Below are 24,233 nucleotides of genomic sequence, written 5' to 3' on the forward strand. Positions count from 1 at the left end.
GCAGGGCAGTCTGGAGCGACTGCTGATGCTGACATCTGGTCCGGACTGAAGGACCTGACAACGATTACGGACATGTCGTCTACTGTCACTGCATATGATTCTCTCAACATTGAAAGAATGGTGGAGGATTATATGAGTGACCGCATCCAAGTAGGCACGTCACACAGTCCGTACTTATACTGGCAGGAAAAAGAGGCAATTTGGAGGCCCTTGCACAAACTGGCTTTATTCTACCTAAGTTGCCCTCCCACAAGTGTGTACTCCGAAAGAGTGTTTAGTGCCGCCGCTCACCTTGTCAGCAATCGGCGTACGAGGTTACATCCAGAAAATGTGGAGAAGATGATGTTCATTAAAATGAATTATAATCAATTCCTCCGCGGAGACATTGACCAGCAGCAATTGCCTCCACAAAGTACACAGGGAGCTGAGATGGTGGATTCCAGTGGGGACGAATTGATAATCTGTGAGGAGGGGGATGTACACGGTGATATATCGGAGGATGATGATGAGGTGGACATCTTGCCTCTGTAGAGCCAGTTTGTGCAAGGAGAGATTAATTGCTTCTTTTTTGGTGGGGGTCCAAACCAACCCGTCATATCAGTCACAGTCGTGTGGCAGACCCTGTCACTGAAATGATGGGTTGGTTAAAGTGTGCATGTCCTGTTTATACAACATAAGGGTGGGTGGGAGGGCCCAAGGACAATTCCATCTTGCACCTCTTTTTTCTTTTATTTTTCTTTGCGTCATGTGCTGTTTGGGGAGGGTTTTTTGGAAGGGACATCCTGCGTGACACTGCAGTGCCACTCCTAGATGGGCCCGGTGTTTGTGTCGGCCACTAGGGACGCTAATCTTACTCACACAGCTACCTCATTGCGCCTCTTTTTTTCTTTGCGTCATGTGCTGTTTGGGGAGGGTTTTTTGGAAGGGACATCCTGCGTGACACTGCAGTGCCACTCCTAGATGGGCCTGGTGTTTGTGTCGGGCACTTGGGTCGCTGAGCTTAGTCACACAGCTACCTCATTGCACCTCTTTTTTTCTTTGCGTCATGTGCTGTTTGGGGAGTGTTTTTTGGAAGGGCCATCCTGCGTGACACTGCAGTGCCACTCCTAGATGGGCCAGGTGTTTGTGTCGGCCACTAGGGTCGCTTAGCTTAGTCATCCAGCGACCTCGGTGCAAATTTTAGGACTAAAAATAATATTGTGAGGTGTGAGGTATTCAGAATAGACTGAAAATGAGTGGAAATTATGGTTTTTGAGGTTAATAATAATATGGGATCAAAATGACCCCCAAATTCTATGATTTAAGCTGTTTTTTAGGGTTTTTTGAAAAAAAACACCCGAATCCAAAACACACCCGAATCCGACAAAAAAAATTCGGTGAGGTTTTGCCAAAACGCGGTCGAACCCAAAACACGGCCGCGGAACCGAACCCAAAACCAAAACACAAAACCCGAAAAATTTCAGGCGCTCATCTCTACTGGGCAGGCACTTTCAAATGCCCGCCCACTTGTGATGTACAGCATGACACATCGATCAGCCGATTGGTGTGTATTCAGCAGTTACCAAATCGGCCCCTGGGTATCAAGTGCAATGAGCATGTATGACCCAGCAATGACAGGTCACACACTTGCCATAGACACCCGCAATGTCCAGCAAAGCAGTAAGTATCTGCTTACCCCGCCAGACAATACTGCCGGGGGCTGAGCATCATTTAGTTGCCTCCGTGAATGTTTAATGATAAATAGTGTTTATAGGTTGTGTCTTTGTTGCAATTAGCACTGATATAAAAACCCATATAATGATAACACAATCAAATCTCCAAGTTTTCTCATAAAAAGGAGAAAATTAAAGTGTACTCCCTTAGCAGACATTAAATGTAAGAAAAAATAAGATTTTAAACCTACCGGTAAATCTATTTCTCCTAGTCCGTAGAGGATGCTGGGGACTCCGTAAGGACCATGGGGTATAGACGGGCTCCGCAGGAGATAGGGCACCTAAAAAGAACTTTGACTATGGGTGTGCACTGGCTCCTCCCTCTATGCCCCTCCTCCAGACCTCAGTTAGAGAACTGTGCCCAGAGGAGATGGACAATACAAGGCAGGATTTAGCAATCCAAGGGCAAGATTCATACCAGCCCACACCAATCATACCATGTAACCTGGAACATACATAACCAGTTAACAGTATGAACAAACTACAGTAACGGTCCAAGACCGATGTCAACTGTAACATAACCCTTATGTAAGCAACAACTATATACAAGTCTTGCAGAGTTTCCGCACTGGGACGGCGCCCAGCATCCTCTACGGACTAGGAGAAATAGATTTACCGGTAGGTTTAAAATCTTATTTTCTCTTACGTCCTAGAGGATGCTGGGGACTCCGTAAGGACCATGGGGTTTATGCCAAAGCATCCAATCTGGTGGGAGAGTGCGTATGACTCTGCAGCACCGACTGAGCAAACGCTAGGTCCTCATCAGCCAGGGTATCAAACTTGTAGAATTTAGCAAAAGTGTTTGACCCCGACCAAGTCGCCGCTCGGCAAAGTTGTAAAGCCGAGACGCCTCGGGCAGCCGCCCAAGAAGAGCCCACCTATCTAGTGGAATGGGCCTTAACCGAATTTGGTACCGGCAATCCAGCCGTAGAGTGAGCCTGCTGAATCGTATTACAGATCCAGCGAGCAATAGTCTGCTTCGAAGCAGGAGCGCCAATCTGATTGGCCGCATACAGGATAAACAGAGCCTCTGTTTTCCTAATTCTAGCCGTCCTGGCTACATACATTTTTAAGGCCCTGACTACGTCCAGGGATCTGGAATCCTCCAGGTCACTTGTAGCCACAGGCACCACAATAGGTTGATTCATATGGAACGAAGAAACCACTTTAGGCAAAAATTGCGGACGTGTCCTCAATTCAGCTCGATCCACATGAAAAATCAAGTAGGGGCTCTTGTGTGACAAAGCCGCCAATTCTGACACTCGCCTTGCTGATGCTAAGGCCAACAACATGACCACCTTCCAGGTAAGAAATTAATTTTCAACTCAACCTTGTTAAGCGGTTCAAACCAGTGTGATTTTAGGAACTGCAACACCACGTTCAGGTCCCATAGTGCCACTGGAGGCACAAAAGGGGGCTGGATGTGCAGCACTCCCTTTACAAACGTCTGGACTTCTGGAAGAGAAGCCAATTCCTTCTGAAAGAAAATCGAGAGGGCCGAAATCTGTACCTTAACAGAGCCTAATTTCAGGCCCATATCCACTCCTGTCTGTAGGAAGTGGAGAAGACGACCCAGATGAAAATCTTCCGTAGGTGCATTCTTGGTCTCACACCAAGACACATACTTTCGCCAGATACGGTGATAATGTTTTATTGTCACCTCCTTCCTAGCCTTTATTAACGTAGGGATGACCTCTTCCGGAATCCCCTTTTTCGCTAGGATTCGGCGTTCAACCGCCATGCCGTCAAATGTAACCACGGTAAGTCTTGAAATACACAGGGCCCCTGCTGCAACAGGTCTTCCCTCAGAGGAAGAGGCCAGGGATCTCCTGTGAGCATCTCTTGTAGATCCGAGTACCAGGCCCTTCGAGGCCAGTCTGGGACAACGAGTATCGTTCGTACTCTTCTTCGTCTTATGATCCTCAACACTTTTGTGATGAGAGGAAGAGGAGAAAACACGTAGACCGATTTGAACACCCACGGTGTTACCAGAGCGTCCACTGCTATTGCCTGAGGGTCCCAGAGACCTGGCGCAGTACCTCTGAAGTTTTTTGTTGAGGCGTGACGCCATCATGTCTATTTGAGGAGTTCCCCAAAGATGTGTTACGTCTGCAAAGACTTCTTGATGAAGTCCCCACTCTCCTGGATGGAGATCGTGTCTGCTGAGGAAGTCTGCTTCCCAGTTGTCCACTCCCGGAATGAAGACAGCTGACAGAGCGCTTACATGATTTTCCGCCCAGCGAAGGATCTTTGTGGCTTCCGCCATTGCGACTCTGCTTTTTGTCCCGCCTTGGCGGTTCACATGAGCCACTGCTGTGACATTGTCTGATTGAATCAGAACCGGTAGGTTTCGAAGAAAACTCTCCGCTTGTCGAAGGCTGTTGTAAATGGCCCTGAGTTCCAACACATTGATGTGTAGACAGGACTCCTGGTCTGACCAAAGACCCTGAAAATGTTTTCCCTGTGTGACCGCTCCCCATCCTCGGAGGCTCGCGTCCGTGGTAACCAGGATCCAATCCTGAATTCCGAACCTGCGACCCTCCAGGAGGTGAGCACTTTGCAACCACCACAGGAGGGACACTCTGGTCCCTTGGGACAGAGTTATTTTCCGATGTAAGTGCAGATGGGACCCGGACCACTTGTCCAGAAGGTCCCATTGAAAAGTCCTTGCATGGAACCTGCCGAAGGGAATGGCCTCGTAGGCCGCCACCATTTTCCCCAGAACTCGAGTGCATTGGTGAACTGACACCCTTTTCGGTTTTAGCAGGTCTCTGACCATGTTCTGTATGTCTTGGGCTTTCTCTATTGGGAGGAAGACCTTAATTTGTTCCGTATCCAGTATCATACCTAGGAACGGTAGTCAAGTTGTCGGAATCAACTGTGACTTCGGTAGATTTAGAATCCAACCGTGTTGCTGGAGCACTCTCAACGAGAGCGCCACACTGTTCAGCAATTTCTCCCTTGATCTCGCTTTTATCAGGAGATCGTCCAAGTATGGGATAATTGTGACTCCATGCTCGCGCAGGACCACCATCATTTCCGCCATTATCTTGGTGAAAATCCTCAGCCGTGGAGAGTCCAAACGGCAACGTCTGAAATTGGTAATGACAATCCTGTACAGCGAATCTCAGGTATTCCTGATGGGGGGCATATATGGGGACATGAAGGTGCGCATCCTTTATGTCCAGAGACACCATAAACTCCCCCTCCTCCATGTTGGCTATTATCGCTCTGAGAGATTCCATTTTGAATTTGAATCTTCTTATGTACAGGTTTAGGGATTTCAGATTCAAAATAGGTTTGACCGAACCGTCCGGTTTCGGGACCACAAATAGGGTTGAATAGTAACCTCTTCCCTGCTGGTGCAGGGGAACCTTGATTATCACTTGCTGTATACACAGCGTTTGAATTGCAGCTAACACTACATCCCTTTCCGATGTGGAAGATGGTAGGGCCGATTTGAAAAATCGGCACGGGGGCACCTCCTCGAATTCCAATTTGTAACCCTGGGAAACTATTTCCAACACCCAGGGATTCAGGTCCGAACTGACCCAGGCCTGACTGAAAAGTCGAAGACGTGCCCCCACCGGTGCGGACTCCCTCGGGGGAGCCCCAGCGTCATGCTGTGGGTTTTGGAGCAGCCGGGGAGGACTTTAGTTGCTGGGCACCTGCCGAAGCAGGTGCTCTCTTGCCGCTGCCCTTACCTCTGGCGAGGAAAGAGGATCCCCGACCTCTTTTGGACTTGTGCGACCGAAAGGACTGCATCTGATAGGGTGTTACTTTCTTTTGCTGTTGGGGAATATATGGTAAAAAATTTGATTTACCTGCTGTGGCTGTGGAAACCAGGTCCGTCAGCCCATCCCCAAATAATACATCACCCTTGTAGGGTAGTACTTCCATATGTTTCTTGGAATCCGCATCACCCGTCCATTGGCGAGTCCATAAGGATCTTCTCGCTGAGACAGACATGGCATTGGCCCTAGAAGCTAGCAATCCAATGTCCCTTTGAGCATCCCTCATAAATAAGACTGCGTCTTTAATATTGGCTAGAGTTAGGAATATAGTATCCTTATCCATATTATCAAATTGATCTGTCAGCTCATCTGTCCAAGCTGCAATTGCGCTACACACCCATGCAATTGTCGGTCTTAGCACAGTACCCGTATGAGAATAAATACACTTTAAGGTAGTTTCTTGCCTGCGATCTGCAGGGTCCTTAAGGGCTGCTGTGTCAGGAGACGGTAGCGCCACCTTCTTGGACAAGCGCGTCAGGGCTTTGTCCACAGTGGGGGGTGATTCCCAAATCTCCCTGTCCTGCTTAGGGAAAGGGTATACCATATAAATTCTTTTGGGGATCTGCAGTCTCTTATTCGGAGTCTCCCAAGCTTTTCCAAAGAATTAATTTAATTCATGAGATGTGGGAAAGTTAATAATCTGTTTCTTTTCCTTAAACATGTGTACCCTTGTGTCGGGGACAGAGGGTTCATCCACAATATGCAACACATCCCTTATTGCCACAATCATACACTGAATGGTTTTAGTCACCCTAGGGTGCAATTTTATTTCGTCATAGTCGATACTGGAATCAGAATCCGTGTCGATAGTAGTGTCTTGTGTTAAGGGACGCTTTTGAGACCCCGACAGGCCCTGTGAGTCGGTCCAATCTGAGGATTGACCCCCTGATGTCCCCCCTAAATCAGCCTTATCAAGCTTTTTATGTAAAGATGCCACACTTGCATTCAACATATGCCACATGTCCATCCAATCTGGAGTCGGCACAACCGACGGGGACACACCACTCATTTGCTCCACCTCCTCCTTGGAAAAGCCTTCCGCTTCAGACATGTCGACACCACGTGCCGACACCCCACACACACAGGGATTAACCTATAAGGGGACAAAACCCCAACGAGGCCCTTAGGAGAGACAGAGAGAGAGTATTCCAGCACACACACAGTGCTTAATAACATGGAAAAATATGACCAGATAGCGCTTTTATATATATATAAAATGACCAGATTCCCACTCACTGCGCTCAAAATTCCCCCCTCCTCTTTTTTCCAGCCTGAATGTTCAGCAGGGGAGAGACCAGGGAGCCAGCGCTTTCCTCATGCAGCTTCTGTGGAGAAAATGGCGCTGGTTAGTGCTGGGGATCAAGCTCCGCCCACCCGACGGCGGGCTTCGGTCCCGGTGATTTTTTTATAGAAAACGGCGGGGGATCGTAGAATTACTGCCCAGCAGCCTAATCTACCTTGTCAGTGCCCAAATGTGAGGTTTATTGCTGCCCAGGGCGCCCCCCCCTGCGCCCTGCACCCTTCAGTGCTGCTCTGTGTGTGTGAATGGGAGCAATGGCGCGCAGCTTACCGCTGCGCGCCTTACCTCATGAAGATCTGATGTCTTCTGCTGCCTAGGATGTCTTCTGCCTTCTCATACTCACCCGGCTTCTATCTTCGGCATCTGTGAGGAGGACGGCGGCGCGGCTCCGGGACGAACCCCAGGTGAGACCTGTGTTCCAACTCCCTCTGGAGCTAATGGTGTCCAGTAGCCTTAGAAGCAGTGCCCAACTTGTCAAGCCAGCTCTGTTTCTCTCTCCTCTGTCCCACGATGCAGGGAGCCTGTTGCCAACAGGACTCCCTGAAAATAAAAAACCTAACAAAATTCTTTTTCCACAGAAAACTCTAGAGAGCTCTCTGCAGTGCACCCATTCTCCTCTGGGCACAAGATCTAACTGAGGTCTGGAGGAGGGGCATAGAGGGAGGAGCCAGTGCACATCCATAGTCAAAGTTCTTTTTAGGTGCCCTATCTCCTGCGGAGCCCGTCTATACCCCCATGGTCCTTACGGAGTCCCCAGCATCCTCTAGGACGTAAGAGAAAATGCATTGTTAGCTTTTTAAAATATTACTGAATTATTCACTAGCAAAGTCAATTAACATTCCTTTAGTGTCCATATTTGATGATCTGAAATGTTGGGAGTTCTGAATAAATATGAAAGAATTACTAAAGCATACAGAAAACCTGAGACTGAAAATCTAACATGAGTAGCTCAGACTGGATGAATTCACCATACAGATTAGTCATCCTACACACTACGCTAAGGCTTGTTCGCCCACATAATACATGCACCATTCAGTGTTGGCAGTCAGATCACAGAACAAGCATTGTTAATGTTGGATGTACGTGGACAAAATGTCACCATGAATCACAGTATTGTCTCAAACATTTCAGTTCTAGCAAGTTCCTTTAACCTATGCATATATATGACTGCGTTTTGTAAATACTTACATAAAGCAATTCAAATTGTGGGTTTGCTGGTCATTAGATTCTCTCTTGGTGTTGGTGTACCGTAATGGTCCATAACACAACAGTGTTTAAATATCAACCTTTGGTCTATTTTAACAGTTTTTTTAATTATCTTTCCAGTTCTTATAGTAAAGATGCACTTACAGTGACTATCCTCAACCTATTCTACTACCCACTAAATATACCGCCTACAGACTCCATAGAATATATTATTGCAGCATTAGGAGAGAGAGACAATATTTACAGATTTTAGGCTAGATGCATCATTGCTTGGAGGGTGATAAAATGGAAAGTGATAAAGTACCAACCAACCAGCTCCTAACTGTCATTTTTCAAACAGGGCCTGTGACTTGGTAGTTAGAAGATTATTGGCTGCTGCCTTTTCTCTTTCCATTTTGACACTCTCCAAGCAATGAGGCATCTAGCCATCTGACTGTAAAACAAAATGTATGAATATAGCTTTAACAATTAATCTGCTTCTGTTTTCTTACATCCTTAGATGTGACTGAATGGTCCCTCTTTAATGTCTGGGCAGAGGAGCAGCTGTGCCTAGACAGGAAGGGGGGTTTCTGGTACAAACTACCCCGGGCCAGTTTGTGGGCCCGCTCTGGCCAGGGAGGTATTACACTGCCTCAATGATGGTGCAGACATGCCCCCCTCGCCTCTTCATCAGATGGCACCAGAAGGGTTTGGCCATGATCCCTTAGCTGTCCTGCACAGAAGACAGATTCTTTTTAATTATTTAAAAAAGACATGGCTCCCCAGAGCTATAGCTATGTGAAGGTATATAAGGAGGGTATTGTACAGCTTATTATCATGTTCAGTAACAAAGAGTTATGTATGACATCATACATAGATAGATATATATATACACACACACAACACACACACACACACACACACACACACATTATATACTGTATACACACACACTCACACACATTATATACTGTATATACATACGTACTCACCAAAAACCAATAAATATTCATAAGTGTCAATAAAAAAAGGAGAACATTGAAGAAAAAATAAAACGGGATGTTTGGATTAGACTGGAGGCTGGAGCAACATGTGACATAAAGGACTTTCATAGGAAACCAGTAGAGACGGAACCAGAACCTGTGGGAACAGGAATATGATAAGTACGTACACACAATTATAGGACAGTCATTTAAATATCTATAGGTGACAAGTGCCAACAAAGTGTGTACTTACCAGCTCATGCTAAACAGTACAGACCCAATATCTGTAATGATACTGTTCATTTTGTGGTAAGCTCCACCTCGCGTTTTGAAGTAGATATTGAGTTTGGTGAATTCTAGCAGAATGTCATTAAAGTCATGAAGGAAGAGTACAAGGATTCCGATATTGTGGTATCTGGAAGGGACACATATAACAGATTATAGGATCTTAATCTGAATATTTCTGTAAATTAGCATAAAAGGTTCAAACATTCGTGATTATTGGTCAACATGACCCGTTAGGTCAAGGAGAAATGTATCCTATAGATTGTAAGCTTGCGAGCAGGGCCTTCCTACCTCTATGTCTGTCTGTTTTTACCCAGTTTTGTTCTATTACTGTTGTTCTAATTGTAAAGCGCAACGGAATATGCTGCGCTATATAAGAAACTGTTAATAAATAAATAAATAAATATTTGGTCTGGTAGTCCACTAATCACTGACTAAATAAACCTGGACTTAATTAATTGTTCTAAAAATAAGCATTTCCATTAATCAAGTGTATATTAGTACAGACAAAAAGAAGGAGGCGTTGTGGGCACTATTTATAAATAAGAAGCCCTTAATAGTGGTAATGACCATTTTTTATTGGCTCTCTGTGTTGGGTTACATAATTTTTGCTCAGAATTTTGAAAGAAAATATCATGAGGCAGTTAAGTATGGCAATACTGGCCTGAACCATACTCAACTGCCTCATGATATTTTCTTTCAAAAGAAACTTTATCTATGAATTGGACTTTATCTATGAATTGTATTGATTTTTAAACAGAAACTGAAATCCCAGTGAATATATATATATATATATATATATATACACACACAGTATATATACATATACACATATACATGAGCTGTCAAACCAACCCATGTTTGAGCACAACAACAGAGACTTGCCCAGCAAAGCAGTGAGCTTTGTTAAATTAGTTTTAGAATGAGGAAGCTCCTTTTGGTGCCATTGATATGGTGTCACTGTACCTGTCTTTGAGACAAACAATGTTGCATATTTTTTTGCAAAGGAAAAAATATTTGCTGATGATGGTGATGGACTGGTCAGTGTGTGACAATCTAATTGAAATTGAGGATTAGGCTAAGCTTAACATTTTCAAAAACATAAAGTTTTAGTGCAAACAGAATAAAATATTTAGAGCTACCTTATCACTTAGGAGGGTATACTGTGAGATGTGTTTGGAAGACAATCAATGGCACTTATAAGACTGTGCTGGTCTGTATTTTATGCACCTTTTATAAAGTGCTTTCCCTCCTGAAATAATAGCAACATTCACTTATAGCCAATTTTGCCCAATGATAGTTGAGAATAGTTTTCTTAAACAGGTATGGAAGCCAGCTCAGAGCACTTAGGGTCTGGCTCTGAAAAGACCTAACATCCTGTAAAAAGTCTCATGTATACTGCTGCTGTCCTCTGATTTCTAGAAGCAGCTTAGGATGGCATTAGTCAGAGATGCCCACAACAACAAAAAAGCTTTATTATTAAAATAAAGCTAAAATAAAGTTTTTTAATAATTTTTTTTAATGATTTTCTACATATATATTTTTTAAACATACTACTGTTTTCAGAACACAGATGGGTGGTGCTAAGATGGCTCACGTATACACTGATGGACAGAATACAGACTATGGGGTATATGCAATTAGCGGCGAATCGCGGCAATTTTTCGGCCGTTTGTTAATTCAACACAATTCGACCGTCGAATTCCAACAAGTGGGTGCCGGAATTCAACATATTCAATAAAAAACGGATTCGACAGTCCCGCTGTCGAAAAACGGCCGATTTGACGGATTTTGATCCGATTTAAAAAAAAACGGAAAAAACTGTAAAAAACCCGGAAAAAAATTGCGTGGGGTCCCCCCTCCAAAGCATAACCAGCCTCGTGCTCTTCGAGCCGGTCCTGGTTCTAAAAATCCGGGGGGGGAAATGACATGGGATCCCCCGTATTTTTAAAACCAGCACCGGGCTCTGCGCCTGGTGCTGGTGCAAAAAATACAGGGGACAAAAAGAGTAGGGGTCCCCCGTATTTTTTACACCAGCATCGGGCTCCACTAGCTGGACAGATAATGCCACAGCCGGGGGTCACTTTTATACAGCACCCTGCGGCCGTGGCATTAAATATCCAACTAGTCACCCCTGGCCGGGGTACCCTGGGGGAGTGGGGACCCCTTCAATAAAGGGGTCCCCCCCAGCCACCCAAGGGCCAGGGGTGAAGCCCGAGGCTGTCCCCCCCATCCAAGGGCTGCGGATGGGGGGCTGATAGCCTTGAGAAAATTGAAAGAATATTGTTTTTTCCAGTAGTACTGCTACAAGTCCCAGCAAGCCTCCCCCGCAAGCTGGTACTTGGAGAACCACAAGTACCAGCATACAGGAGAAATGCAGAGACCCCCCCGTGACTGCTGTCACAGAAAGGTCTCTTCAGCCAATCAGCGAGCGCAACGTCCTGGCACTCTGCTGATTGGCTATGCGCGTCTGAGCTGTCAGACAGCGCATCGCAAAGCCTCTCCATTATATTCAATGGTGGGAACTTTGCGTCAGCGGTGAGGTCACCCGCGGTCAGCGGCTGACCGCGGGTAACCCCACCGCTGACCGCAAAATTCCCACCATTGAAACTAATGGAGGGAGCTGTGCGATGCGCTGTCTGACTGCAGACGTGCATACAGCCAATCAGGAGAGTGCCACGAAGTAGCGCTTCCTGATTGGCTGAAGAGACCTTTCTGTGACAGCAGTCACGGGGGGGTCTCTGCATTCGTGGAAAGGGGTCCCATGTGTAAACATGGGACCCCTTTCAGTCCGCCTGGTTCGGGTGTTCGTTTTTTTTTTTTGCCAAATACGTGGATTATAATCTGGACACTGGATTGAGGTGAGTATAATTTTATTCACAGGTACACGTGGATTCTACTTGGACAAGTGGACAGAGGTCGGCGTGTGAACATAGGTAAGTATGTGTGTGTCGACATGTGTGAAATAAAGTTTTACTCTCACGGTGTGCGTGTCCTGTTTTTATTTGGGTATTTTTTTTCAGTAGAACTACAGGTACCAGCGGGCCCGTTTTTCTCCCGCATGCACGTACTTATGGTTCTCCAAGTACCAGCTTGTGGGGGAGGCTTGCTGGGACTTGTAGTACTACTGGAAAAAACAATATTCTTTCAATTTTCTCAAGGCTATCAGCCCCCCATCCGCAGCCCTTGGATGGGGGGACAGCCTCGGGCTTCACCCCTGGCCCTTGGGTGGCTGGGGGGGGACCCCTTGATTGAAGGGATCCCCACTCCCCCAGGGTACCCCGGCCAGGGGTGACTAGTTGGATATTTAATGCCACGGCCGCAGGGCGCTGTATAAAAGTGACCCCCGGCTGTGGCATTATCTGTCCAGCTAGTGGAGCCCGATGCTGGTGTAAAAAATACGGGGGACCCCTACTCTTTTTGTCCCCCGTATTTTTTGCACCAGCACCAGGCGCAGAGCCCGGTGCTGGTTTTAAAAATACGGGGGATCCCCTGTCATTTTTCCCCCCGGATTTTTAGAACCAGGACCGGCTCGAAGAGCCCGAGGCTGGTTATGCTTTGGAGGGGGGACCCCACGCAATTTTTTTTCGGGTTTTTACCATTCCATTTAAAAATAAAATTAAAAATAATAAGATTTTACTCACCGGTAAATCTATTTCTCGTAGTCCGTAGTGGATGCTGGGGACTCCGTAAGGACCATGGGGATTAGCGGCTCCGCAGGAGACTGGGCACAACTAAAGAAAGCTTTAGGACTACCTGGTGTGCACTGGCTCCTCCCACTAAGACCCTCCTCCAGACCTCAGTTAGGATACTGTGCCCGGAAGAGCTGACACAATAAGGAAGGATTTTGAATCCCGGGTAAGACTCATACCAGCCACACCAATCACACCGTATAACTCGTGATACTATACCCAGTTAACAGTATGATAACAACTGAGCCTCTCAACAGATGGCTCAACAATAACCCTTTAGTTAGGCAATAACTATATACAAGTATTGCAGACAATCCGTACTTGGGATGGGCGCCCAGCATCCACTACGGACTACGAGAAATAGATTTACCGGTGAGTAAAATCTTATTTTCTCTAACGTCCTAAGTGGATGCTGGGGACTCCGTAAGGACCATGGGGATTATACCAAAGCTCCCAAACGGGCGGGAGAGTGCGGATGACTCTGCAGCACCAAATGAGCAAACTCTAGGTCCTCCTCAGCCATGGTATCAAACTTGTAGACTCTTGCAAGAGTGTTTTAACCCGACCAAGTAACAGCTCGGCAAATTTGTAAAGCCGAGACCCCTCGGGCAGCCGCCCAAGAAGAGCCCACTTTCCTCATGGAATGGGCTTTCACAGATTTAGGGTGCAGCATTCCAGCCGCAGAATGTGCAAGTTGAATCGTGCTACAGATCCAGCGAGCAATAGCCTGCTTAGAAGCAGGAGCACCCAGCTTGTTGGGTGCATACAGGATAAATAGCGAGTCAGTTTTCCTGACTCCAGCCGTCCTGGAAACATATACTTTTCAGGGCCCTGACTACGTCCAGAAACTTGGAATCCTCCAAGTCCCAAGTAGCCGCAGGCACCACAATAGGTTGGTTCACATGAAAAACTGATACCACCTTAGGAAGGAATTGGGAACGAGTCCTCAATTCCGCCTTATCCATATAAAATACAGATAAGGGCATTTGTATGACAAAGCCGCCAATTCTGATACACGCCTGGCCGACGCCATGGCCCACAGCATGACCACTTTCCACGTGAGGTATTGTAGCTCCATGGATTTAAGTGGCTCAACCCAATGCGACTTCAGGAAATCCAACACCACGTTGAGATCCCACGGTGCCACTTGAGGCACAAACGGGGGCTGACTATGCAGCACTCCCTTAACAAAGTCCGAACTTCAGGCAGTGAAGCCAGTTCTATTTTGGAAGAAAATCGATAGAGCCGAAATCTGGACCTTCATGGAACCCAATTTTAGGCTTATAGTCACCTCTGACTGTAGGAAGTGCAGAAATCGACCTAGCTGAAATTTCTCCTTTGGGGCCTTCCTGGCCTCACAGCATGCAACATATTTCCACCATATGCGGTGATAATAGTTTGCGTTCACTTCTTTCCTAGCTTTAAATAGCGTAGGGATAACTTCCTCTGCAATGCCCTTTTCCTTCAGGATCCGGCGTTCAACCACCATGCCGTCAAACGCGCCGCGGTACGTCTTGGAACAGACAGGCCCCCTGCTGCAGCAGGTCCTGTCTGAGCGGCAGAGGCCATGGGTCCTCTGAGATCATTTCTTGGAGTTCTGGGTACCAAGCTCTTCTTGGCCACCCGGAACAATGAGTATAGTTCTTACTCCTCTCCTTCTTATTATTCTCATTACCCTGGGTATGAGAGGCAGAGAAGGGAACACATACACCGACTGGTACACCCACGGTGTTACCAGAGCGTCCACAGCTATCGCCTGAGGGTCCCTTGACCTGGCGCAATATCTTTGTAGCTTTTTGTTGAGGGGGGACGCCATCCTGTCCACCTGTGGCCTTTCCCCACGGTGTACAATCATTTGGAAGACTTCTGGATGAAGTCCCCACTCTCTCGGGTGGAGGTCGTGTCTGCTGAGAAAGTCTGCTTCTCAGTTGTCCACTCCGGGAATGAACACTGCTGACAGTGCTAACACATGATTTTCCGCCCATCGGAGAATCCTTGTGGCTTCTGCCATCGCCATCCTGCTTCTTGTGCCGCCCTGTCGGTTTACATGAGCGACCGCCGTGATGTTGTCTGACTGGATCAGCACCAGCCGGTGTTGAAGCCGGGGTCTAGCCTGACTTAGGGCATTGTAAATGGCCCATAGTTCCAGAACATTTATGTGTAGGGAAGTCTCCTGACTTTTCCATAGGCCTTGGAAGTTTCTTCCCTGTGTGACTGCCCCCCAGCCTGGAAGGCTGGCATCCGTGGTCACCAGGACCCAGTCCTGTATGCCGAATCTGCGGCCCCCTAGAAGATGAGCACTCTGCAGTCACCACCACAGCGACACCCTGGCCCTTGGAGACAGGGTTATCCGCCGATGCATCTGAGGATACGACCCGGACCACTTGTCCAACAGATCCCACTGGAAGATCCTTGCATGGGACTTGGCGAATGGAAATTCTTCGTAAGAAGCTACCATCTTTCCCAAGGCTCGCGTGCATAGATGCACCGATACCTGTATTTGTATTAGGAGGTCTCCGTCTAGAGACGCCAACTCCTTGGACTTCTCCTCCGGGAGAAACCCTTTTTATCCTGTTCTGTGTCCAGAACCATACCCAGGAACAGTAGACGCGTCGTAGGAACCAGCTGCGACTTTGGAATATTCAGAATCCAGCCGTGCTGTTGTAGCACTTCCCGAGATAGTGCTACTCCGACGAACAACTGCTCCCTGGACCTCGCCTTTATAAGGAGATCGTCCAAGTACGGGATAAGTACTTCGGCCATAACCTTGGTAAATACCCTCGGTGCCGGGGACAGACCAACGGCAACGTCTGGAATTGGTAATGACAATCCTGTACCACAATTTTTAGGTACACCTGGTGACGAGGGTAAATAGGGACATGCAGGTAAGTATCCTTGATGTCCAGTGATACCCTGAAATTTTCCAGGCTTGCAATAATCGCCCTGAGCGATTCCATTTTGAACTTGAATCTTCGTATATAAGTGTTCAAGGATTTCAATTTTAGAATGGGTCTCACCGAACCGTCTGGTTTCGGTACCACAACATTTTGGAATAGTAACCCCGGCCTTGTTGAAGGAGGGGTACCTTGATTTCACCTGCTGGAAGTACAGCTTGTGAATTGCCGCCAGTACTACCTTTCTCCGAGGGCAGCAGGCAAGGCTGATGTGAGGCAACGGCGAGGGGGAGTCGTCTCGAACTCCAGCCTGTATCCCTGTGATACTACTTGCAGAACCTAGGGATCCACCTGTGGGCAAGCCCACTGATCCCTGCAGTTTCCGAGACGCGCCCCCACCGCACCTGTCTCCACCTGTGGAGCCCCAGCGTCATGCGGTGGACTCAGAGGAAGCGAGGGAAGATGATTTGATCCTGGAACTGGCTGACTGGTGCAGCTTTTTCCTTCTTCCCTTGTCTCTGTGCAGAAAGGAAGCGCCTTTGACCCGCTTGCTTTTCTGAAGCCGAAAGGACTGTATCTGAAAATACGGTGCTTTCTTAGGCTTTCGTGAGGAAACCTGAGGTAAAAATTTTTCTTCCCAGCTGTTGCTGTGGATACGAGGTCCCAGAGACCATCCCCAAACAATTCCTCACCCTTATAAGGCAGAATCTCCATGTGCCTTTTAAATGCAGCATCACCTGTCCACTGCCGGGTTTCTACTACCCTCCTGGCAGAATGGACATTGCATTAATTCTGGATGCCAGCCGGCAAATATCCCTCTGTGCATCCTTTATATATAAGACAACGTCTTAAATATGCTCAATGTTAGCAAAATATTATCCCTGTCTTAGCGTATTAATATTATCTGACAGGGTGTCAGACCACGCTGCAGCAGCACTATTTATGCTGAGGCAATTGCAGGTTTCAGTATATAACCTCATACCCTCCAACTGTACCTTTTTAATAGGTACAGTACCTTTTTTTCATGGTCTGTACCGATTTTTGGCTCTCCAAACTTCCATTAAAAGTATAGGAAAAGGGACATGGCCACGCCCCCTTTACCCGCGACCACGCCCCTTTTTCGGATTTGTCCCGATTTTTCAGTGTAAAATGTTGGAGGGTATGTAACCTGAGTGTGTAAATACAAACTTCAGGATCGCCTCCTGCTTTTTATCAGCAGGTTCCTTCAAGGTGGCCGTATCCTAAGACGGCAGTGCCACCTTTTGACAAACGTGTGAGCGCCTTATCCACATTAAGGGATATCTCCCAACGTGACCTATCCTCTGGCGGGAAAGGGTACGCCATCAGTAACTTTTTAGAAATTACCAGTTTCTTATCGGGGGAAACCACGCTTCTTTTCACACTTCATTCATTCATCTGATGGGGGAACAAAACAGTGGCTGTTTTTTCTCCCCAAAAATAAAACCCCTTTTATGTGGTACTTGGGTTCATGTCAAAAAATGCGTAACACATTTTTTCATTGCCGAGATCATGTAACGGATGTTCCTAGTGGATTGTGTATATGTCTCAACCTCGTCGACACTGGAGTCAGACTCCGTGTCGACATCTGTGTCTGCCATCTGAGGTAACGGGCGTTGTTTGAGCCCCTGATGGCCTTTGAGACGCCTGGGCAGACGCGGGCTGAGAAGCCGGCTGTCCCACAGCTGTTACGTCATCCAGCCTTTTATGTAAGGAGTTGACACTGTCGGTTAATACCTTCCACCTATCCATCCACTCTGGTGTCGGCCCCACAGGGGGCGACATCCCATTTATCGGCCTCTGCTCCGCCTCCACGTAACCTTCCTCATCCAACATGTCGACACAGCCGTACGGACACACCGCACACACACAGGGAATGCTCTGACTGAGGACAGGACCCCACAAAGTCCTTTGGGGAGACCGAGAGAGAGTATGCTAGCACACACCAGAGCGCTATATAATGCAGGGATTAACACTATAACTGAGTGATTTTTCCCCAAATAGCTGCTTGTATACATATATTGCGCCTAAATTTAGTGCCCCCCCTCTCTTTTTAACCCTTTGAGCCTGAAAACTACAGGGGAGAGCCTGGGGAGCTGTCTTCCAGCTGCACTGTGAAGAGAAAATGGCGCCAGTGTGCTGAGGGAGAAGCCCCGCCCCCTTTTCGGCGGACTTTCTCCCGCTTTTTCTGTGATACTGGCAGGGGTAATTTTACATCTATATAGCCTCTGGGACTATATATGATGTATATTTTGCCAGCCAAGGTGTTATTTATTGCCCTCAGGGCGCCCCCCCCCAGCGCCCTGCACCCATCAGTGACCGAAGTGTGAGGTGTACATGAGGAGCAATGGCGCACAGCTGCAGTGCTGTGCGCTACCTTGGTGAAGACCGAAGTCTTCTGCCGCCGATTTTCCGGACCTTCTTCGTGCTTCTGGCTCTGTAAGGGGGACAGCGGCGCGGCTCCGGGAACGAACACCAAGGTCGGGTCCTGCGGTCGATCCCTCTGGAGCTAATGGTGTCCAGTAGCCTAAGAAGCCCAAACTACCACCTGTTAGGTAGGTTCGCTTCTTCTCCCCTTAGTCCCTCGCTGCAGTGAGTCTGTTGCCAGCAGATCTCACTGAAAATAAAAAACCTAAATATACTTTCTTTCTAGGTGCTCAGGAGAGCCCCTAGTGTGCATCCAGCTCGGCCGGGCACAAGAATCTAACTGAGGTCTGGAGGAGGGTCTTAGTGGGAGGAGCCAGTGCACACCAGGTAGTCCTAAAGCTTTCTTTAGTTGTGCCCAGTCTCCTGCGGAGCCGCTAATCCCCATGGTCCTTACGGAGTCCCCAGCATTCACTTAGGACGTTAGAGAAAATAATAATATTTTTAAAAATATATAAATAATACTTGTGCCTCCAAAATAGACAAACCAAGTACCTAATCCCTTCTAATATAAATAGATATGCTATTACCCAAAAAAAAACACAAAAAAACACGTTTTAATTTTTTTTTTTTAGATTCCGCCACCAAAGTGTGGCGGATTGAAAATGACGAATTTACTGTCTAAAAGCACTGTTGTTGAATTTCCAAACTTCAATTGAATATACTTTTGGCGAATTGCCGCATTTGTACCATTGCAGAAATGTCGAATTTGACAAATGTCGAATTTCAAAAAGTCGAATTTGGAAAGTCCGTTTTTTTGACGGAATGTACTGAATTGCATTTTCGATTTATTTATTTTTGGTGAAAATGTCCCGTTTTTCAACATTTTCGGGAATTCGACCGCAATTGCATATACCCCATAGACTACTCTTACAGCTGCCTACCAGAGTCAACAGGAGGTAAGCACTTCTGCAATGCCATGGTAACTCTTCTTTTTGAAGGCATATTAATAAATCTACAGTACTCCATAGTGTGATTAATACAGCAGCAGGGTAAACTGGATGAAAAGCGCATCCCAGTGGATGGATGTAATTGGCTCACATCCTGCTGTGGTACTCCCTCTTCGACCAGGAATACTCAGCTGCAGCAAAATCCCTTTGTCCTCATAGCAATATTTATTTTCATTATTTGTATAAAATTGGAACAAAAGATGTCTCTCACTGCCCTCAGTGTAAATTCACAATGTAGCATGCCTGATACATTTATAGCCCAATTAGGGATTATGTGTGTTCCATGCATTTGCAGGGCTTCTGTCACTATTCAGGCATTGGAAGGGACACACCTGAGAGTAGTGCAGCTCGGGTGGTCTTCAGGTTGGATTCTGGCGCCGTTGTGCTGGCCGCCGGGACCCCGACCGCCGGCAAACCATACTACACCCATGCAGCTCAGCTTGACTAGGAAGCCAGAGGCAAACTATTAATATACTGAGCAGATAACATTGTGGCCAGTGTCTGGGGGAAAGAGATAAGGATGTACACTATTGTTATGTGCACCTTAGATACCTGATTGCAGTAAGAGCAAGGCAAGAAACTTCTCTGGCAGTTAAACAACTCGTTGTAGTGATTAATAACCTGTTAAAATTTAGATGTACAGTATACAATTGTATAAGTACCACTATGCAACATACTGAGCATTTATGAAAAGTTCCTATATTAGGAATAACTCATACAGGACCTGTACATAAGAGCTCAAGCTTCAAGGTGTTGTATGGTACGTATACAGGGACGGATTGGGAACAAAAAGCGGCCCTGGAAAAATTTGTACTAGTGGCCCCACATGGGCAGCACCAGAGGTGTAAGGTCTAGCCATGGGCCATGGCAGCAGCACCCTCCCCCCAAGACTTTCCAGATAGTGGGCTTGTCCAGCATCAAGGGGGAAGTTAAAAAGAAATAAAATTAATTATTATGAGCACATTATATCAATGATACATCTTCAGAATTTAGGAAACTATATAATTCTTTAGAAAGATATATTTTCTTGCTTATTACACCAACTGTATCCCAATCACTATTCACTCAATCTTATATGTCAGCCAAGCAGGCAGACAGAGCATACACTAGATCATCTGCAATCACAGGCTAACTGGAAAAGTAATTTTCATATATGCAAATTATTTTGCATCTTATTCATTATATAGAACAAACAAAGAAAAAGTAAGAAAAAGTATACTCTGCGCCAAAAAACTATGTAATACCAGTGTGCAGTCTCCGGTTGCCTAGGAGACGAAACGCGTTGACGCCCACTCCTTATTGGTCTCTGTTTGGTCTCAGCTGTTCGTGGAACGGACCCGCTGCTGCACACAGCCACAGCGGTCATCTGCACGTTGTGCACCGGGTGCTCCAGCCGACTGCCAGCCGCAGACTGCTATCCGAGAGGCGGCGGTCCGGAGCTCAAAGCCGGCGGTGTCCTGCATTACGTCTCGTCAGTCCTTTACCATCACAGAAGCCGGCGAGTGTCAGCGGGTGCCGCACACGGCTGTTCGCAGCGGCTTCAATTTGGCCCGTCCCTCCATTCATCTTTACCGGGTGTCTGCCTATGTCCTCCGCAGTGGGGTCAATTACCCGTGGTATGGAAATAATCAGAGCAATCGTCTGATAAGACCGTCAATCAGTGGAGCTGCTCTGCAAATGGAACGGTAATTTCATTCGATCAATATCTATATGTGCAATTTACTATAAAACGGACCCTGTATCTATACAATCCAGGAACCAGCACATTGATAATTACCTAATACAATAAATATACATTATCCACAGAGAGACTGCATTATCATATTTGCGGGACTTCTTCATTACTATCAGGTTTTTTGACACTGGGACGCCAGTGCCTAATAATATAATCTTTACCAAACAGAGCCAATAAGTTATTTTTAGAATACAATATATTGTTTATTGTCTATGGCCCTCATTCCGAGTTGTTCGCTCGGTATTTTTCATCGCATCGCAGTGAAAATCCGCTTAGTACGCATGCGCAATGTTCGCACTGCGACTGCGCCAAGTAACTTTACTATGAAGAAAGTATTTTTACTCACGGCTTTTTCTTCGCTCCGGCGATCGTAATGTGATTGACAGGAAATGGGTGTTAGTGGGCGGAAACACGGCGTTTCAGGGGCGTGTGGCTGAAAACGCTACCGTTTCCGGAAAAAACGCAGGAGTGGCCGGAGAAACGGTGGGAGTGCCTGGGCGAACGCTGGGTGTGTTTGTGACGTCAACCAGGAACGACAAGCACTGAACTGATCGCACAGGCAGAGTAAGTCTGGAGCTACTCTGAAACTGCTAAGTAGTTAGTAATCGCAATATTGCGAATACATCGTTCGCAATTTTAAGAAGCTAAGATTCACTCCCAGTAGGCGGCGGCTTAGCGTGTGTAACTCTGCTAAATTCGCCTTGCGACCGATCAACTCGGAATGAGGGCCTATATTATTTATTTGGAGAGCAATATTGCTACAAAGTTTATGTATGTATGTGTCTTATGCTGCTAACTTTTAAACAAACTAAAATATAAAAGTGGTTATTTATAATTGAAGTTGTACTGAGTCAATCATTATACATGACAGACTGCACACTGGTATTACATAGTTTTTTGGCGCAGAGTATACTTTTTCTTTGTTTGTTCTATATAATCTTAAGCGACCTAGCAAGTTGCTTCTACTCAGCTGCCTATTCACATATCTTTATATTCTTTTTTAAAAATAGTTTGATATATTTATATATATATACATAATTTTTTGATTTCTAGAACCAGCGCCGGATTAGCAGATCTGTGACAAATGTCCAGTTCTGCAACCCACTAACCAATCTTATTCATTATGTCTATAAAAAGGACCACATGTCCTCAAACAAAACAGGCCCCACTGGTGCGCCGGCCCACCGGGAAACTTCCCTGTAAACCCTATGGGCAATCCGCCGCTGTACGTATATAAATGATAAATGTATACTGTGCATCTACATTTTAACAGTGTATTAATTTATTTGACTTTTAGACAAGGGAACATCATGAGGAGTTGCTAGCACTCCTAGATCCAGTTGTTACTGAATGTTTATTCATTCATAGCATTTTACAATCGAGTTAGTTGTCACTCTACATGTGTGGGTGCCAGTGTGTGTCTCTTCAGAATGTGTGACTCACCGGAAAGCATAGGAGAACATAATAAGACAGAAAGTGACCACATGGTGCAGGATCATTACAACAGAGTCCTTTCTCCATACATCCATATACAAAGTGGCATACGTAGAGTGTGCATAAAAACTACCTTGAATGAGATATATAAGGGCAATATTCCTGGGAACGTCTGCTCCTGACTTCCAACCTAAACTCCACCAAAGATACAACAACATTATATAAGACCAAGTTGTTTCAGTACTTGCACATGAACAGTGAAAAGAGCAAACATAGATCTCTAGTGGGACTACAAATCTTGTCATTACAGCTAACAGCTGACATCTTGGGTAGTTTCAAAAGGTAATAATTACATATTGCTGACATATTCTATCCCTCTTTTACCAGAATTGTTGGGATCACATACAATGCTACCCCTTATTCTTTGAGAACAAACTCCTGCCAGTACATCAAAGCTTCTGTTCCTGTGTGGACAACCAAGAGCAATTTAAACAGTCATGTCCTACTATCTAGCATGGAAACTACTTTGACAGAGCCTTTATAAACCTCCCCTTCTCCTGGTTGCCATTATAGGAATAAAAAAGACTGGAGCATCAGTGGTCACTGGAAGGGGACAGCAGGAGTCCCTGCCATAGAATCCCTAGTTCTCTGCCAATTGGGTGAAAGAGTGTTAGCTGAACATATTTATGGTGGTAATATGCCTTAAGTAAAGAGTACGGCCACCACCAGTTTTAGATGTTTATAAATCTTTGGTGGCTTTATTTACCAGGTGGCAAAATAAACACAATGGGAGAATTTAAGAAAGTGTAAAAAGATTGTAGTCAATAGTACCACAATTTCAGAGCTCCACAGTCCTAATTATGAAATTTTCCCGTAACTACACTTTTTACAATTTTTTATGTAATTTTAAAACTGTCGCTGACATTCCGAGAAGAGAAAGCAGTTCTGTAGAGACTACAACCTGACATAATACCATATAACGTTCCCATATTCAATGTACAGATAAGAAGATTGCATACTCATAGGCACCAACATTTCAAAACAATTTCCAGAGATAGATTTTTCTATGCATGTAACATACAAATTACCTTAAGGCAGTCAGTATACCATATACCATAACATGACCCCAGGACATGATCATATTGGAGCTCTTCTGGTACTTTCTTTCTGCAGTAATTCAGTTCACACATAGGGGTATATTTACTAGATTTCAAATTGATGTAAATCAAGCTAAATCGATGTTGCGTTTCGCGGGCTAAAACACACATTTGCTAACAGATTATTTTTGATATTTATTTTTAAATGTGTTTTTTAGCCCTGCAAACACAACATCAATTAGTTTGATTTCCATCAATTTGAATTTGATAAAAATTGTTGAAATATACCCCTCAGAGTCAACTGACGCCGTAAAAAATTAGAACCCTGGAGCTGGAACCCGCATAAATTCAGAAGTACGAGTGGTGTGCAGTAAGTTTCCAGATGTGTAGAATAAGGGTAGAGTAGACACAATCTGACTGTTAGGTTGTGGCCTGTAATCACTGACTAAAGTTCTTGTGAAATGTCAAGGCACAGAATTGTTTATAAGCAGCACTGCACACTGAAGAAGTCAGCATGTTCACTTCCTTTGCAAACTCATTATGGAGCTCAGCAGAGGCCACTGTAGAGCCATGATCTTCCACGACTACAAGAGTGGTCTGCGAAAGCAGGAGAGTTTGTGAACTGCTTTTGGGAAGGAAGTACCACTGTGTTTGAGTGGCTTACAGAATTTCAGCGCAGCAGACAGTCCTTGGAAGAAGAGTGATGTGGCTGACCTGTATCTGCCATCAC

General features: G+C 45.8%; 1 protein-coding gene across 2 annotated transcripts in view; it reads right to left on the bottom strand.

The window, feature by feature from the left end:
* The window catches only part of CERS1 (ceramide synthase 1), a 141,142-nt gene that overhangs the window by 16,225 nt on the left and 100,684 nt on the right, over window positions 1–24,233 (bottom strand). For both annotated transcript variants that reach the window (XM_063914534.1, XM_063914533.1), the window contains exons 3-5: window positions 22,416–22,596; window positions 9,228–9,389; window positions 8,984–9,131 (exon numbers count right to left, since the gene is read on the bottom strand). In XM_063914534.1, coding sequence (XP_063770604.1) covers window positions 8,984–9,131; window positions 9,228–9,389; window positions 22,416–22,596 — 491 coding nt within the window. The remainder of the gene's footprint in view (window positions 1–8,983; window positions 9,132–9,227; window positions 9,390–22,415; window positions 22,597–24,233) is intronic.

Source organism: Pseudophryne corroboree, chromosome 1 (assembly GCF_028390025.1).
Source record: "Pseudophryne corroboree isolate aPseCor3 chromosome 1, aPseCor3.hap2, whole genome shotgun sequence".
Taxonomy (NCBI): domain Eukaryota; kingdom Metazoa; phylum Chordata; class Amphibia; order Anura; family Myobatrachidae; genus Pseudophryne; species Pseudophryne corroboree.